Genomic DNA, 16144 nt, shown 5'->3' with positions numbered 1-16144 from the left:
GTTTTGTACCATTTTAATTTTTTACTTTTTATTTTTACAAATCCGTAAAAACAAAACTGTTGTTTTTTTTCCCCATGAATTCTGCTATAATTTAAACTCTGATTTAGATGTCCAATACTCTGGAGTAATATTTAATATTCAAGACATCTGTCCTATAGAAAAAAGGTAATTAACTATGCAATCTGATTAATAATCGAGATCTATGGATATTGAATCAGTTGGCACTTCATTTATGTATTTGCAAAGAAATGAGAACAAGACAATTATAACAGCTCTCACAGCTTGATGTTATACTTTGCTCTGATTTTGAAAAACTTTTTCTCGCAAACTTAAAGTCTGTAAAAGAGCTTTGAAGGTCTATACACTCACCGGCCACTTTATTAGGTACACCTGTCCAACTGCTTGTTAACACTTAATTTCTAAGCAGCCAATCACATGGCGGCAACCCAGTGCATTTAGGTATGTAGACATGGTCAAGACAATCTCCTGCAGTTCAAACCGAGCATCAGTATGGGGAAGAAAGGTGATTAGAGTGACTTTGAACGTGGCATGATTGTTGGTGCCAGAAGGGCTGGTCTGAGTATTTCAGAAACTGCTGATCTACTGGGATTTTCACGCACAACCATCTCTATGGTTTACAGAGAATGGTCCGAAAAAGAAAAAACATCCAGTGAGCCGCAGTTCTGTGGGTGGAAATGCCTTGTTGATGCCAGAGGTCAGAGGAGAATGGCCAGACTGGTTCAAGCTGATAGAAGGGCAACAGTGATTCAAATAACCACCCGTTACAACCAAGGTGGGCAGAAGAGCATCTCTGAACGCACAGTACGTCGAACTTTGAGGCAGATGGGCTACAGCAGCAGAAGACCACACCGGGTGCCACTCCTTTCAGCTTAGAACAGGAAACTGAGGCTACAATTTGCACAAGCTCATCGAAATTGGACAATAGAAGATTGGAAAAACGTTGCCTGGTCTGATGAGTCTCGATTTCTGCTGCGACATTCGGATGGTAGGGTCAGAATTTGGCGTCTATAACATGAAAGCATGAATCCATCCTGCCTTGTATCAACGGTTCAGGCTGGTGGTGGTGTCATGATGTGGGGAATATTTTCTTGGCACTCTTTGGGCCCCTTGGTACCAATTGAGCCTCGCTGCAATGCCACAGCCTACCATAGTATTGTTGCTGACCATGTCCATCCCTTTATGACCACAATGTACCCAACTTCTGATGGCTACTTTCAGCAGGATAATGCACCATGTCATAAAGCTGGAATCATCTCAGACTGGTTTCTTAAACATGACAATGAGTTCACTGTACTCAAATGGCCTCCACAGTCACCAGATCTCAATCCAATAGAGCATCTTTGGGATGTGGTGGAACGGGAGATTCGCATCATGGATGTGCAGCCGACAAATCTGCGGCAACTGTGTGATGCCATCATGTCAATATGGACCAAACTCCCTGAGGAATGCTTCCAGCACCTTGTGAATCTATGCCACGAAGAATTGAGGCAGTTCTGAAGGCAAAAGGGGGTCCAACCCGTTACTAGCATGGTGTACTTAATAAAGTGGCCGGTGAGTGTATGTCTGAGTCTTTAATGTACTACTTAACTAACAAACTCACAGTGTATGTTGTATTCTTACTCCACTGGACTTAGATGTGAACTATGCACTGGAAAAATGATCTAGAAATAAGTACAAATTTCTTAAATTAAGTGTATTTACCCTTGATTTGAGTAGGTAAATGAGATAGTTTGCCAATGGAATCAGTATTTTTACTCTTAAAATAAGATAATTAGATCATATTTACTTGAAATAAGACAATGCAATTGTGTTTTCTTATTTTAAATCTAAATTGTCTTGTTCCATTGGCAAGATGTCTCTTTTGTCTCCTCAATTCAAGAACAAATGCACTTATTTTAAGAAAAAATTACTTATCTAGACTTTGGGTTTTTTGCAGTGTGCTGCTTTATATAACCTGTGTCCATCTGCTTGCCTAACCTCATTTTTTTCCTAAGAATTTTCTTCTTCCTCTGCTTCTGTCTTAGACACTGTATCTTGATCTATCTCATCAAACAACTCAATATCAGAGTTTTTCTGAATAATATACTAACATTTTCACAGCCCCTACGAAGGATTTATTTTATTACCACTTAAAAAGAAAATGAAGAATAAAGTATAGTGTCAACTACGAGGACATTTTAAAAACATTTAAAAACTATGATAAAAGACAGTTCACAGTTTTAATGTTGTTTTGAACTTGTGTTTGTTAAGATACTAGAATATGCAAACAACAGTTCAAGCAAAAATTTGTAAAAAATAAAAATAAAAATAAAAGAAAAAAAAGGTATAATGCAATTTCTTTTTCCCTTTTTATAACATGTGCTTGGATTAATGGATGCCATTTTCCTGGAAGAGAAGTGAACCACAACTCCACCCCTTCATAGGAAAACCATAAATTTCCACTGCAGGTAGCAAAAAGAGTTAGTTCAGTAATATGCAGTGGGTGGGAGAATCCAGGTTTAAGAATAGCTATCTAAGAAAACCTAGCTGATTGGATCAAATCACAAACTTTCCAGTATTCCCAGTATTCCCATGTAGCAACCATATAGACTGTTATTTGCATCAGAAGTCTTTTTTGCAGAAAAAAGAAACAAAGAGTCCCCGGTCAATGAGAAAAGAAAATGTAAAAACTTAATGTCAGCAGAAGTATAATCAAGGAGCTTTATGTATGTAGTTAAACTTTGAGATGGAAAATAGACTAGATATAAATAGATGCTGCAATAGCTTATTAGGTTGATTTCTCGAAAGAGAGAGGAGAGTTTAAACACAGAACATAAAGGTAGTGCAGCAATAGCTCAGCTGATGGCCTCCTCTCAGAGGGTGGTACAGCTGAGTAGAAACAATGGGCCGGGTGTAAGTTCTCTGGAGAGAAAAAGCAGAGAGAACATAATGTTCATTACAGGAATACCTACATATAAACAACAATTGAAGCCAAATTGTATCCAATTTTATCCCTGGCAGGAAGCACAATTTCTTTATTTTAACAGTAAATATTTTTTTGTCATATGTTCTGTTAATTTGTTTCTGTGTGAATATATATCTTCTGAGCTGTCTTTGTGATACCTGACACATAGTCTCTTACAGGTCTTTATTTAGGGCTTGCTATATTAAGCCCTTTCCCATTGAAATACAGCACCAGCTGTACTGGCTGTGTGTTATGGCTACTGTTGCAACAGGACTGGACTGTCCCCCCTCTTCCTTCTCGGCTGTTTTTTTCCTCTCCTATGCAGACAGATCCAATTCAATTAACCCTAATATTCATGCCATCCATTTGTGCTGAAATACATGCACTTTAATGGGACAAAGGGGGATGTTTGGAATGATAGGTGTTCTTCTAATTCCAACTTATAAGTGGTTATTTCCCCTTGGATATCTAAAATTATGTTAAGAATCTCTTGCTAATGGTTATGGGCTTTTTCTGGTTTGATTTTTTATATATATATATATCTTCTAAATAGATATGTTTCATATCTTCTAAAAATATATCTAATATGTGATGAAAATGTATGAAATACCTAAAAAAGATTCTGAAATTATCTGTAATACTCAACCAATTAACATGCATTTTCTTCTTTCTTTATTTAGAGACACATCGTGCAGAGCTTAGATGGACTTGGTCCTGAATGGCGACTCACAACTGACCTGAAAGACTTGAGGGAAGCTGTCAAAGAAGAAATGGATGTGTTTGGTGGTGCGCCACGCTTCTTAGCCTACCCAAGACCTGTAGTGGTCCAAAGTGGGACTGATGCAGTTCTTAAGTGTCAGATCGGAGGTGATCCACGACCTGCTGTTATCTGGGAGCGAAACAACGAAAAGATTGACCCTCATGGACGATACAGGGTTTTTGAAGACGGGAATGTTTACAACCTAATCATTACAGCTGTTACTATCGAGGACAGTGGCCAATACATTTGCAAAGCTAAGAATAGCATCGGGGAAACATATGCAGCCGCCACCCTAAAGGTAGAGGGTGAGGCTCAGGAATTGGAGCTTAGAGAGGAAAATAAGCCCCGTTTCCTCATTAAGCCTCTTTCAACTCGTGTTGGACGTGGGGAAGATGCTGTCTTCTCCTGCAAGCTTTGGGGAAACCCACGACCAGAAGTCGTCTGGGAAAAAGATGGCAGAAAACTCAACGAAATATTTGAGAGCACACATTTCAGTGTGGGCTACCAGGATGGAGGATGGTTTCAGCTTAAGATCTTTAAGACTCGAGCTCCGGACGGTGGGGTGTATACCTGTAAGGCTCGAAATGAGTTCGGGGAAGCACTTGCAGGAGCTGTGTTGCTTGTCGATGCAGGTCCTGGACATGAAGAAGAAGGAAACCGTAATGGCTACACCAATGGACATTGGAAAGGCCATCAAGGAAAACAAAGGATAGGTAGACAAGTGCCAACTCGGCTAAAGGATGACGGATTGACAAAATCTACTAAAGTAAAAATGTTTGCTGTGACTGAGGGGAAGCATGCCAAGTTCCGATGCTTTGTTACTGGAAAACCCAAACCAGAAATAATCTGGAGAAAAGACGGTAGACTTATTCTCTCTGGAAGGCGTTACTTGTTATATGAAGACAGAGAGGGGTACTTCACACTCAAAGTTCTGTACTGCAAGCAAAAGGATAATGGAGTTTATGTCTGTGCTGCATCAAATACTGCAGGGCAAACTCTCAGTGCTGTACATCTCTCTGTCAAGGGTAAGTCAATATTTCTTTAAGTGATTTCATTCATTTGAAACCAAGACAAATGAAGCAAAGCAGTTTCTATTAAGTGTGGGTACAGCCAGGGATGTCTTCTTTAGCAAGGAAAGTGTGTGGAATGATATGTCTCAGATTTCTGTCCATATGATTCTAGGATGATGTAAGTATGAGAAATAGATGCACTGAGGACATTTACTGGAGTAAAGCCAAAGAGAGAAGGGATAAGTATAATATAAGAAGTCTTTTAAGGCTCATTGATAATATGATACATCAAAGATCAAAATATCCTTTTTTAACCTTACAAAGCCTACACATGGAAAGTTTAAATGCCTAGAATTTAATTGTAGATTTTAATCACCTGCTGGCAATATACAGCACAGTCAGATTATTCAGAGTTCTTAAGGAATCAATAAAATATAAGAATGTAAGCTTAGTGAAGAAGAAAATATTGGGTTGGATTCAGCAACTTAAATGAGCAGAAAGTCTGCAAACATACTCAGCTCGTTAAAGTTCTATGGGTTGTTCTCCATGCGAGGTTAAAGGGAGTATTATGTTTCTCACATGGCCTAGGGAAGTCTAAACCACAGTATCAGTTTGAGATAGTAAATGGGTTCACATTGGGAACGTTATCTGTTTCTTCTAACAGCCACTTAGAATATATAAACATATTTACATCCAAAATGTTACAGAATACATATAAACATATTTGAAATAAATTTGAAACAGAAGGAATTTAATTGGTCTAAGAAAAAGAAATTATGAGCTTTACATACTGATGGCTAAATAAAGAGCAGATTCTGTTGTTTACAACTGTCTGGTACCATCTGATGGTGTCAGTTGCAAGCACTTTATTCTCTATCTAACACCTCAATGTGTTTACTGCCTTCTCATTCCTTAACAAAATAAGTTCCTTGTCTTTTACATTTCTTGTTTGCGTAGCTGGAATCTGTCATTAAAAAAAAATACTTGAATTACAGTGTTACTATAAAAACATAGCTGTGTTGTGAGATTCCATTGGGTTAAATTCTCTTGAGTAGAACCAGTAGCAAGAAAAATAAAAGAAATTATTTTGTTTACATGTACAGACATGCAATAGATATACAGATTATTTAATTTGTGAGGAGGAGTAACATCTAGTACAGGCAGCAAAGGGTATAAGAGGTGGCTTAAACTGGGTCCCTAGTAGAAGAATTAGCCAGCATTACCAGCACATAAAACTGTTTGATAGGGGTCTTATTTTGGGTTTACAAGAGGGGAGGCTGTCATTTGATGCAATATCCTAGCATGCTGATACACAAATAACTAAATGGTTTGACTAAAACACTTAGGCATCCAAAACAAAGGTTTGGTTTGAATATAATTTGGTGCAAATTTAGAGCAAATGTACAGTCATATGAAAACGTTTTGGCACCCCTATTAATCTTAATAATTTTATTTCTAAATATTTGGGTGTTTGCAACTGCTTTTTCAGTTTGATATATCTAATAACTGATGGACATAGTAATATTTCAGTATTGGACAGATGGCCGCTCACACTGAGCCTGGTTCTGCTGGAGGTTTCTTCCTGTTAAAAGGGAGTTTTTCCTCTCCACTGTCGCTACAAGCATGCTTAGTGTGAGGGATTGTATTTGAGTCAATGAGTCTATGCAATCAACTGGTTTTCCTTAGATAGAAAACTTTGTATCAATTTGACTGTATGATCTGGTTAAACTGTAACGTGCCTTGAAATGACATGTGTTGTTGGCAGCAGCACAACTAATATTTTATTAGTTCTCTTCTGATATTTTTCTGGTATCACAGACAAACAGGAACAGACCAGATAAAAATAATATGAAGAGGAAAAAATAGAGTGAGCATGAAGTTAGAGGCTGGCCTAACGAATACTGCTGAATGATTGATATGTATATATATATGTTTGGGCTACTCTATGAGCCTGGAACTCAACGCTACTCCAGATTTCTGACTATGACCTGGATGACTGAGAATCTTCACCAGTAGTACCTTCATAGGTTTACCTAAAAAGTCCATCAGACAGCTGCAGCTGATACAAAACGCTGCTGCCTGTGTTCTCACTACAACTAAGAAAGTAGAGCAAATCAGACCCGTCCTTACACTGGTCCCATGTAGTTCAGAGAATAGACTTTAAAATCCTTCTGTTTGTATATCAATTACAGAAAAGATAAGCACCTCGATACAAAACAAATTTTTTGTCAGTGGATCAACCTCCCAGACCATTCAGATTTTCTAGTCCAACCCCACTCTCTCTCCACCCAGAACTAAAACCAAACATGGAGAAGCAGCATTTAGTTCAAATGCTATACTTATCTGTGAAACTCCTCCAGAAGAGTGTAAAAGTTCTGAAAGTATGAGTTGTTTTTTTTTTAAGTCAAAGTTAAAAACCCATTTGTTGAACAACTTTTGACTGTTAAAGTAGCTGCTAACTCAGGTACCATTAGCCTAAGTTTGTGATATTTGTTTTACTACCTGCTCTTATGTTTCATAATTATTAGCTTGCATTCTGCTTTAATCTTTCCTCTTTTTAATGTATAATTCATGTAATACACATACATACTAGGGGTGGAACGGTTCACAAAATCCACGGTTCGGTTCGGTTCACGGTTTCGTGGTCACGGTTTTCGGTTTGGTTCGGTATATGTTGATTGTTACCCCGAAATCCAATAAAAATTTATGAAATTTATGAAGAAAAAAAATGTATGAATTGTAATTATTTTTAATGATCCGCGGAAACCCTGGATCATTTCCGCATATTTTGCTGCTTTGAATTTAATCATCTCGTGCATGCCCTCTACGATCTCCAAGGAACTCAGAGCGGAGCGGACGGAAGCCACAGTGGAGGCTGTAGGCTTTGCTTTGCGCAGGCGGGCTAGAGCGCAGCAGGGCGGAGCGGAGCGCTGATGGAGTATGAGGGATTTCGGGGTTAGCCTGACATGTTGGTCATGTTGCTGTTAGCATAAACAAAACGTGTTGCACAATGCTTGCACACTGTTGCACTTTTATCCACAACTTTCTTTCCGCCGTCATCGTAGGTCACTCTAAATGCAAAGTGGTCCCATACAGCAGACCTATAAAGTGCTGCTGGCACGTCTTCCAACCCTTCTTCTTTCCCCCTCGCCATACCCACACAATTCTCCACAACAACTGATTTTTTTCTGCTACACCCGGCTATGCTGCTTCGCTTCTTCTTCTTCTTGTTTACTACTTGTGGTTGGCTTTGGTCGCAGTACCGCCACCTTCTGCTCTGGAGTGTACACACTTCGCCTATGAGAAAAAGAAGCAGCGCATGAACCGAACGCAACACACATGTATCGAACTGAGACAGTCCAACTGAACGGTTCGGACAGTTTTCATAAACCATTCCATCCTTAATACATACATACATACATACATACATACATACAATTATTAAGAGTATTATAACGTGTGTTTATTTTCAGAGCCACCTGTCCGGTTTAAGCAACCTCTCTATGACCTTGAAGTTTGGGAACGGGATTTAGCTGTTTTAGAGTGTGAAGTTCCAGAAGACTCTGTTCCAATCACATGGTATCTAGAGGACCGACGACTGCAGCCAGGGGCCAAATATGGAATGGAGGAGTGGGGAACAAAACGAAGATTGACAATCCGTGACATTGGAGTTGATGATGATGGAATTTACCTCTGTGAGATGCCTGATGGTGGTAGAAGTATAGCAGAGGTGGCTGTGAAAGGTAAATACATTTGTCATATGTGATTTCGAATGACTAATATTAAGCAAAGCACCTTTTACATTCTGTAAACCCACAGGTATGAAAGCCTCTTGTTTTCATTTACGTTTTTATATTTAGATGGAGATACCAGTTTTGAACTGATGCTTACAATTTGTACAAAGCTAGACACTCACCAGTCACCAAAAGTTGAACAAAACTGACCAGAGAAAATATTTTACTTTTTAATCTGAAATTAGCATATACAAAGGGTAGTCAACAATTGTTCAATTGAGATAAAAATATTTTCCTTTCAGAAAGATGCTCTGAAATATGACAAGCAAAAAAGGTTTCACATGGTACCTCTAAATGTTGGAACACTCTACCTTTGTCTGACTCTACACCACCTCCGATGTTATATATTTCTTTTTTTTTTCTATCACCATTGAAATGTACTGGCTCCCTTAAATGACATTAAGTATTCATGGGAAAGTATGTCCAACAAATTCCCTCAGTATAAACAAGCTCGAAGTGCATTGTAACATGTGGTTGCTTCTCCAATAAGATCAAACTATTTAATTTTAATCTGTTTTCTGTACTCCTAAGCTCCTACCTTAGTAATTGCACAGTTTTAGAATTCCACTTATATCAGAGTGCTCCCCGTTTGATATATGCAGAATGTATGTTTCCCATCAAATGTATATGAAGACAAACTTCATCAGTTTATGGTACAATTCAGAGATTTTACTTTGTATTTCCCCCACAATGCAAAATACAACACAAGAAGTGTTGTATTTTGTGATTGTTTCTCCCTTCCTGTCAAACTCATGACATTCCATTCAACTTGAGGCATATTTCCAATCAAAATACACCAGAAGTCTACCTTGGTCAGAACTGTGCAAGCACTATTGCAGAAAATCTGTGTCCCCAAACCCCATGAATTAAAATTATAAGTAATTGTTACCATTTTTAACAATCTGTCTCCATCGGCTAAGACCCATAACCATATCTGGTGTGTTCTCGCCTTAAGCCAAAGTGGTATTAATATAAGCAGTGTCAATATGGCTTATCATGCAGTACTTTTAATCAATCAACAATACATTTTCAGCATGATGAAATATCCCCTAATTTTCGAATCCCCAAAGACTTAAAGAAATATACAGAGGTAAATGTCTCCAGTGTGAGATCAATAAAGTTAAATAATTATTATACATTTCTGTCTGTCATTGGTCGGTCGGTCGGATGGATGGATGGGTGGATGATATAGTGAATCTTCATTTTTTCTTTCCAGGTACCATTTTGCGAAAGCTTCCAAGGAAAGTGGATGTCTTGGAAGGTGAAAATGCAGCCTTTTGTGTGGAAGTGGAAAAAGAAGAAATGGACATACATTGGTACAAGGATGGCATTGAGCTTCGTGAAACCCATCAGACAATTCTTAAGTCTTTTGGTCGAACTCACATTCTGGTTTTTGTCAATACAATGCCCCAAGACTCTGGCCTTGTGACCTTTCTTGTTGGCAGGTCCAAGACATCATCTCAGTTAAGAGTGAAAGGTGGGTCCCATTGTTAATATTTGTCACCACATAAACTAGACTGTTTGGAAAAGCGAAACACTTACCTGAAGCAAATATTTTCTTCCTTTTAGCGGCCCGTCATTGTCCTCCAAGTTGTCCGGTGGGAGTTCAGATCAACACAGAGCGTGCTAATGCAGCTCTTCTCTCATGGGTTCCTGCTCCAGATTCACGAAAGAACCCCCCATCTGGTTATGTGCTTGAACGACAAGAAGTAGGCACTGGTTCACAAGAGTGGCTGCAGTGTCTGACCACTGACTCTGCAACCTCAGTGGAGATCCTTGGTGACAGTGTTCCATGTGAAGCAGACTATCGTTTTCGCATTTGTAGTGTAAATAAATATGGAAAAAGCAATAATGTTGAGTTTCCAAGAACTGTTCACCTAGGTACTTCTTTTCCTGGTCATCAAACATGTGGTTAAGGCCTATATCAGAATAAACACATGAAAATTATTTTTCTTTGCAGTTCCTGTAGCCAGAATTCAAGCTCCTTTACAGGATGCCTTGGTGCCAGAGGGACAAGATGCTGTTTTCACCATTGAGCTTTCTGCTTCGGTTATTGGTACATGGTTCTTAAATGGTACGCAGCTTCAAGATGATGAGCGTTACTCTGTCCGCCGCTCAAGAACACACCAGTCACTTCGTATTCGAGGAGTACGTGATACAGACAATGGAGCGGAGATAACATTCATTGCTTATGGCATCCGAGATTCAGCAGCCCTGTACATCCAAGGTATGTATGGGTCAGTTTGACAGTTGACTTTATAGTATTAAAGACCCCAAAGCGTCTACATTTGTACCAAATTAAAATATAAAAATGTTAGCTGAGGAGGGAATAGGGCAAAGAATAAAGATTATTCAGGACAAGTTAAAGGATTAAGAAAGGTTGTTTTGAAATGCTATAAATTTGAGCGACAGTTAAGCCATTGGAGATTTGAGGCATGGGTAACATTTGTGAGAGTTTGGCTCCCAGACTCCCTGATTTATTTTAGAAACAAAGAGGACGGGAAGAGGAAGGTCTCAAAAACTGTAACAAGCTAAGCACATTTGGGGAAATATTTTTTTACACCTAAAAAGTTAGAAACCACTGGTTTTTGTCTTAATCTTGAGCCATACTCTTTTTGTCCAATATTTACAGCTCCTCTGGTTAAGTTCTCACCACTGTCCGAAATGGATCGAAACAAGTTTGTAGAGGTTGGCAACCCGATTGTGCTCTACTGTGAGCTCTCAGACAGTGCTGCTCCAGTTAACTGGTACAAGAACGGCATTGAGTTAAAAAGTATGGAAGGTCTCCATATTCAATCTGAAGGCACAATGAGACGAATTGTCATCCAGTCTGCAGATTTCTCACACTCAGGAGTGTACTGCTGTGATGCTATTGATGACGTAATCAGGTTTAACGTTGAAGTCGAGGGTAAGAGATTTTGAGTTTCTATGTAGATATCTTTCTACTATAAATCCAGTAATTGCTGTGTCAGTTGTCCACTCTAAAACATCTTACTTAGATATAGAAATATTTTATAAGGATAGCTGATAAACAGAGCTTTTACAACTTAATTGATTATTTCTTTCTCTTTATAATCTCTATAGCCCCACCCGTAAGGTTTTCAGCAGTACCAGACTCCGAAAGGAACAAAACTATCCAAGCAGGCTGGCCATTTGTTTTACAGTGTGAGCTCTCAGATCCCTCTGCCCAGGTGCACTGGTACAAAGATGGATCAAAACTCCATCATCAAAATGGAGTAGAAGTTAAAGCTGAAGGCTTAATGAGGAAACTGGCTGTCCATTCAGCAGAAGTTGCACACTCTGGCTTGTACTGCTGCAAGACAAAGGGTGATGCCATCACTTTCAGTGTGGAAATCACAGGTAATGTAATTACTCTTTAGGTGATGTGAAACAATAACAAACTCCTACTCAGCAAATCAACTAACTCTTATGATACTCTTCTGTGTTGTCCGATGTTTGGTTGTCTTTCTCCTTGCCATCAAATGTGCAGCTACTATTTCATCTGTCAGCATGTTACCAATTAAGTTATCAGGAATAGGATTAAAAATAATTATCTGAATGACTGTAACAAGGTTAACTGAGGGTTGTTATAAACTCTAAACATATCTGTAGCTCCACCAATGAAGTTCTCAGCTATTCCTGAAGATATGAAGATCAAGTTGATCGAGGCTGGCAGCCCTATAGTACTCCAGTGTGTGGTGTTGGATCCTGAAGCCCAGGTTTGCTGGTACAAGGATGAAAGGAAGCTTATATCCACCTTTGGAGTAGAAATCCATTCAGTGGGAAACACAAGAACATTAGTTATTCAGTCTGCAGAGCTCTCCCACTCTGGTTTGTACAGATGTGCCACACAGGATGATACCGTGGATTTTCAAGTGGAGATCAAAGGTGACTTTGCAGTTCCTTTCTTACGTTTTCATATCGTAACCACTACCTCCTCTCTGAAGTGCCACTAACTATCCCTGCTTAAGAGAAATGTCGTTTGATGGCTGCTTCATTCCCACAACCATAAAGAATTGGTAACCTTGCTGTGTAACTGCTCTGGCTCTCTCTTAAACTAAGGTCTCCAAAGCTCTTTTTACCTTCTGTTCAGTAGTTATATACCTGAAAGGTGTGAATTTACATAGCTTTGCGTTTATTTAGTTGTCCTGAATTCCCAATGATAGCTCAACCTGTGACATACTCAACTATCTTTGATGGTGAGAGAGCCGAGTCACTTGAAGTGAGCAAACCTCTGAAGCTGGGATGTGAGGTTGCAGACTCCACTGTCCAGGTCTGCCGGAATAAAGATGGTAAAAAGCTCTACCCGCAAAAGGGTTGGAATACAGAAAGTAATGGCACGTCAACGGGACCCATTTTCCCATCCACTGAGCTCTTGAACTCAGGAAAATGGTGCCAAACCACTGATGCCACTATCCACTTCTCTGTGGATAATAAAGGTGATATTTTTTTTTCCGGTCTTTTCAGTATTCCAGCAAAATCTAAAGCTTCGTAGACACCAGATATAACTAACATTTAAATGCATTTTTGTACATGTATATGTGATGCTGTGTCTTAAGATGTGTGTCCAAAAGGTGTTGCAAAAATTAATCTCTACTTACAGATTGAAGATGTGTTTTTAGTATGTAAAAGCAATGCAAGCCTTCAGTGGGAGTGAGAGTTGACAGTTAGCTGTGAAAGCTCCTAAAGCCTGGCATTTCTTCAGGGTGCAAATAACAACTTTGTACTCAGTCCAGTTATATTTTAAATCACTATCTTTAGCTCCAACATTGCCTCGCCACCGGGAGGTTGGGGGGTCCCAGACTCTTGAGGAAACCTGTCCAAAAAAAACAGTTGGTGAAAGCTTAGACCCTGCAAGCCAGGTGTCATGGCAAAGAGATTCAGAATCCTATTCAAGCATGAAATATGATTTTGAAATGGGAGACATCAGAGAAGCACTTGTTGTTGAACCAGCTCATCCTTCAAACTCTGGAGCATACTATTGCACAACAGCCAATGATGTGACCAAATTATTAGTAGACAATCAAGGTGATTTTTTTTTCTTATATGCAAATGTTAATTTATAATGTAGCTGTGACTCATTCTTACAGAAATTCCTAGCCCCAATTCTTTCTCTACATCCTTGAAAGATATTGTCTTAAGGTTTGTGTTCTAGAAATAAGGATGGCATGCACTGAACCTATCCCCTAATACATGTTTTTAGTGTCCCCTCCAACATATATACTTGACCCTGGAGAGAAGACCAGGTCAACTGAAGAACACTATCCAATTGTTCAGCAGTTTGAGATTTCAGACCCTATCGCTAAAGCTTGCTGGTACAAAGATGGAACCCAGATATATCCGAAAACAGAAGCTGGCAGTGAAGAGCACAGTCAAATCTTGCCCCTTGGGTCCCAACACTTGTCTGATAATGACAGGTTTGGCTGTGATGCATCTGATGGTGTACAGTTAAAAGAGGACATGAAAGGTGCTGTACTTTGTTGTAATTTCACATTGGAGACTCAAGAATTTAGTTACATACATGAAGATTTCACCACCTCACTGTTTTCTCTTTGGCTTTGTCCAAACAGCAGGACAGTGTCACTCGGGTGACGAGATTGGTGATGTAGCTGATGCATCAGCCCAAAAGTCTATGGAAGTCAAAGGTGATTTGATCTTGCAAAATCAGTCATCAATGTTAACCCAGCCCATAAATGCCACTAACAGTAGTGGTGTATTTCACTGTTAGCTCAATCATTTGAGCCATCTCTAAATCTTTTTTTCTTTCCTTTATCATACTTTCATCCCTGAAATGTGGCCATTTCACTGATATTTTGGCCCTTAATCAAATATATAGTTTCATGTAGGTGTGTAGCCGCTTTTTCAACTAACATTTGTTATGTTTGTCAATTCATTGTGTGTTTTAACAGTCATCTTTTCTCACAACTTGCAACTCTTAAAGTACATCTTTTGTCATATTCACCTCAAGATCTTTTCATTCATGGTTTTACCCTGATCTTCTGCCCGTTGCAATGACAACGAAGTCTTCTCCTAAGAGAACCAAATAATTCTGTTTTACTTTAGAGGGATTAGTATTGATGGTACATGAGAAGTCTTATAAAGGGAGACATGTTTACTTAAAGACCAATCCTGGTCGATCTTCTTGATTGTCTTTGCAATGGATTATCCCATAACTTCATGCTAACCCCCACTGCTGTAAAAGTATTTTGTGAGAAGAAATAATAAGAACACCAACAACTGAAAACCTTTCTCTGTGTACATCACAATGCTTATAGCTACATCGCCAAGACTCTCTTCTGACCAAGAAAGGAACAAGTCTACAGAAGACGCGTACTCTGACCAAGATATCCAGATGTCCTCAAAATGCAACTCTGGCATTTTCACTGGAAACGGGAGAAATAAGTTTGATGCTGAATATATGCCAACCTCTCAGCCAACAAGTGATTTTACTTTTGACTCCAGTACCATGAAATCCTGTCTTACATTTATGCACACTGAACTGGACTCAGAGGACTCATCAATGAAGATAAACCACTCTGCAAATAAGCCAACTAAGCAACTAGACTCAGGTAACCTCCATAAGACTTTAAATGCCATGATGGAGAGTTCAAGCATCGCACAGGCTTCAACAGTACAAGAAGGCAACTTTTGTGCACTCTCAGAAAATGGAACTCTTGAACAAGAGGAATGGTTTGAACCCTTAAAATATTCAAATGTGACATCAGAGGAGACCTCACATTCCATACAGACCACTGCTCTCCAGCAAGAAAAGGCTTATGGTTCCATACAACTATCAGCTGCTTTTCCAGGAAAACTTCTAGACAGTGCATTGTCTAACAATGTCCCGGTTTCAAGGCCCAATAACTGTTTAAGGACATCATATCACCAGTCAGAGGAGCCAAATCCAGCCAAACACTCATTTATTGCACTCTCAGAGAATTTGTTTAATGCAACATCCTTTGATTTGTGTACGGATAATAAGCCTCAAAATGTCCAATATGACCATCTTAAGTCAACATCATATGGCAAGTTGGACAATCTTACTTACACAGAACAGACAGTATCCAACCTTTCAGAGTTTCTAGGTCTGTCAAGTAATCGAAAAACTGTCCAACAGCATTGCAAAAACATGGAGACAACTGAAGACCAAATGGACCAGACAAGCAGCTATGGTGAAAGTTCTACTACTTACTTTCCAGACCTTTCTAATTCCAAACAGACTTCTACGGGACAGCCAGAGATGATGTTTCTCTCGAGAAAAAATGACAGTCATTGGAGTGACAGTGTAACTGCTAATAAGGTGGCTTTTGAAGGTGACTTCAATGGTTAGCATAAAAACATAGATGGACACAATGTTGACATTGTGTTTCCTTAAGATTGCTTGTTGCAAACTCTGATATGTTAGGAAACTTTGTTTTTACTCACCTGACTTTGTCTATACTAAAACTTTAATGGATAGGGCTATACCGAGCTTGGGTGATGTACAGTAGATGGAATTTTAAAAACAGAACATATATTTACACATACATTTCTACACACATATACATGTATATTTACATACACTTAATTTGTGACATCTAACTCAATTGGCTAGCTATTTAAGGTCTAACCAACA

The 16144-nt window shown here is 39.0% G+C and overlaps 1 protein-coding gene across 7 annotated transcripts in view; it reads left to right on the top strand.

Moving 5' to 3' along the window:
- The first annotated feature begins 3646 nt into the window (after positions 1–3646).
- Positions 3647–16144, top strand: part of LOC119782108 (obscurin-like protein 1) — a 50858-nt gene continuing 38360 nt past the window's right edge. For 2 of the 7 annotated variants that reach the window (XM_038282896.1, XM_038282895.1), the window contains exons 1-13: positions 3647–4750; positions 8209–8478; positions 9746–10006; positions 10099–10410; positions 10490–10756; positions 11162–11437; positions 11614–11889; positions 12142–12417; positions 12696–12968; positions 13291–13557; positions 13733–13996; positions 14100–14174; positions 14805–15854. In XM_038282896.1, the coding sequence (XP_038138824.1) occupies positions 3736–4750; positions 8209–8478; positions 9746–10006; positions 10099–10410; positions 10490–10756; positions 11162–11437; positions 11614–11889; positions 12142–12417; positions 12696–12968; positions 13291–13557; positions 13733–13996; positions 14100–14174; positions 14805–15854 (4882 nt within the window). In that variant the 5' untranslated portion in view covers positions 3647–3735. The remainder of the gene's footprint in view (positions 4751–8208; positions 8479–9745; positions 10007–10098; positions 10411–10489; positions 10757–11161; positions 11438–11613; positions 11890–12141; positions 12418–12695; positions 12969–13290; positions 13558–13732; positions 13997–14099; positions 14175–14804; positions 15855–16144) is intronic. The other 5 variants (XM_038282902.1, XM_038282900.1, XM_038282897.1 and 2 more) reach the window with 4 other exon arrangements.

The sequence above is a fragment of the Cyprinodon tularosa genome, unplaced genomic scaffold, assembly GCF_016077235.1.
Source record: "Cyprinodon tularosa strain WSP-4 unplaced genomic scaffold, ASM1607723v1 ctg189, whole genome shotgun sequence".
NCBI classification, from domain to species: domain Eukaryota; kingdom Metazoa; phylum Chordata; class Actinopteri; order Cyprinodontiformes; family Cyprinodontidae; genus Cyprinodon; species Cyprinodon tularosa.
This window is presented reverse-complemented; position numbering and strand designations above follow the sequence as displayed.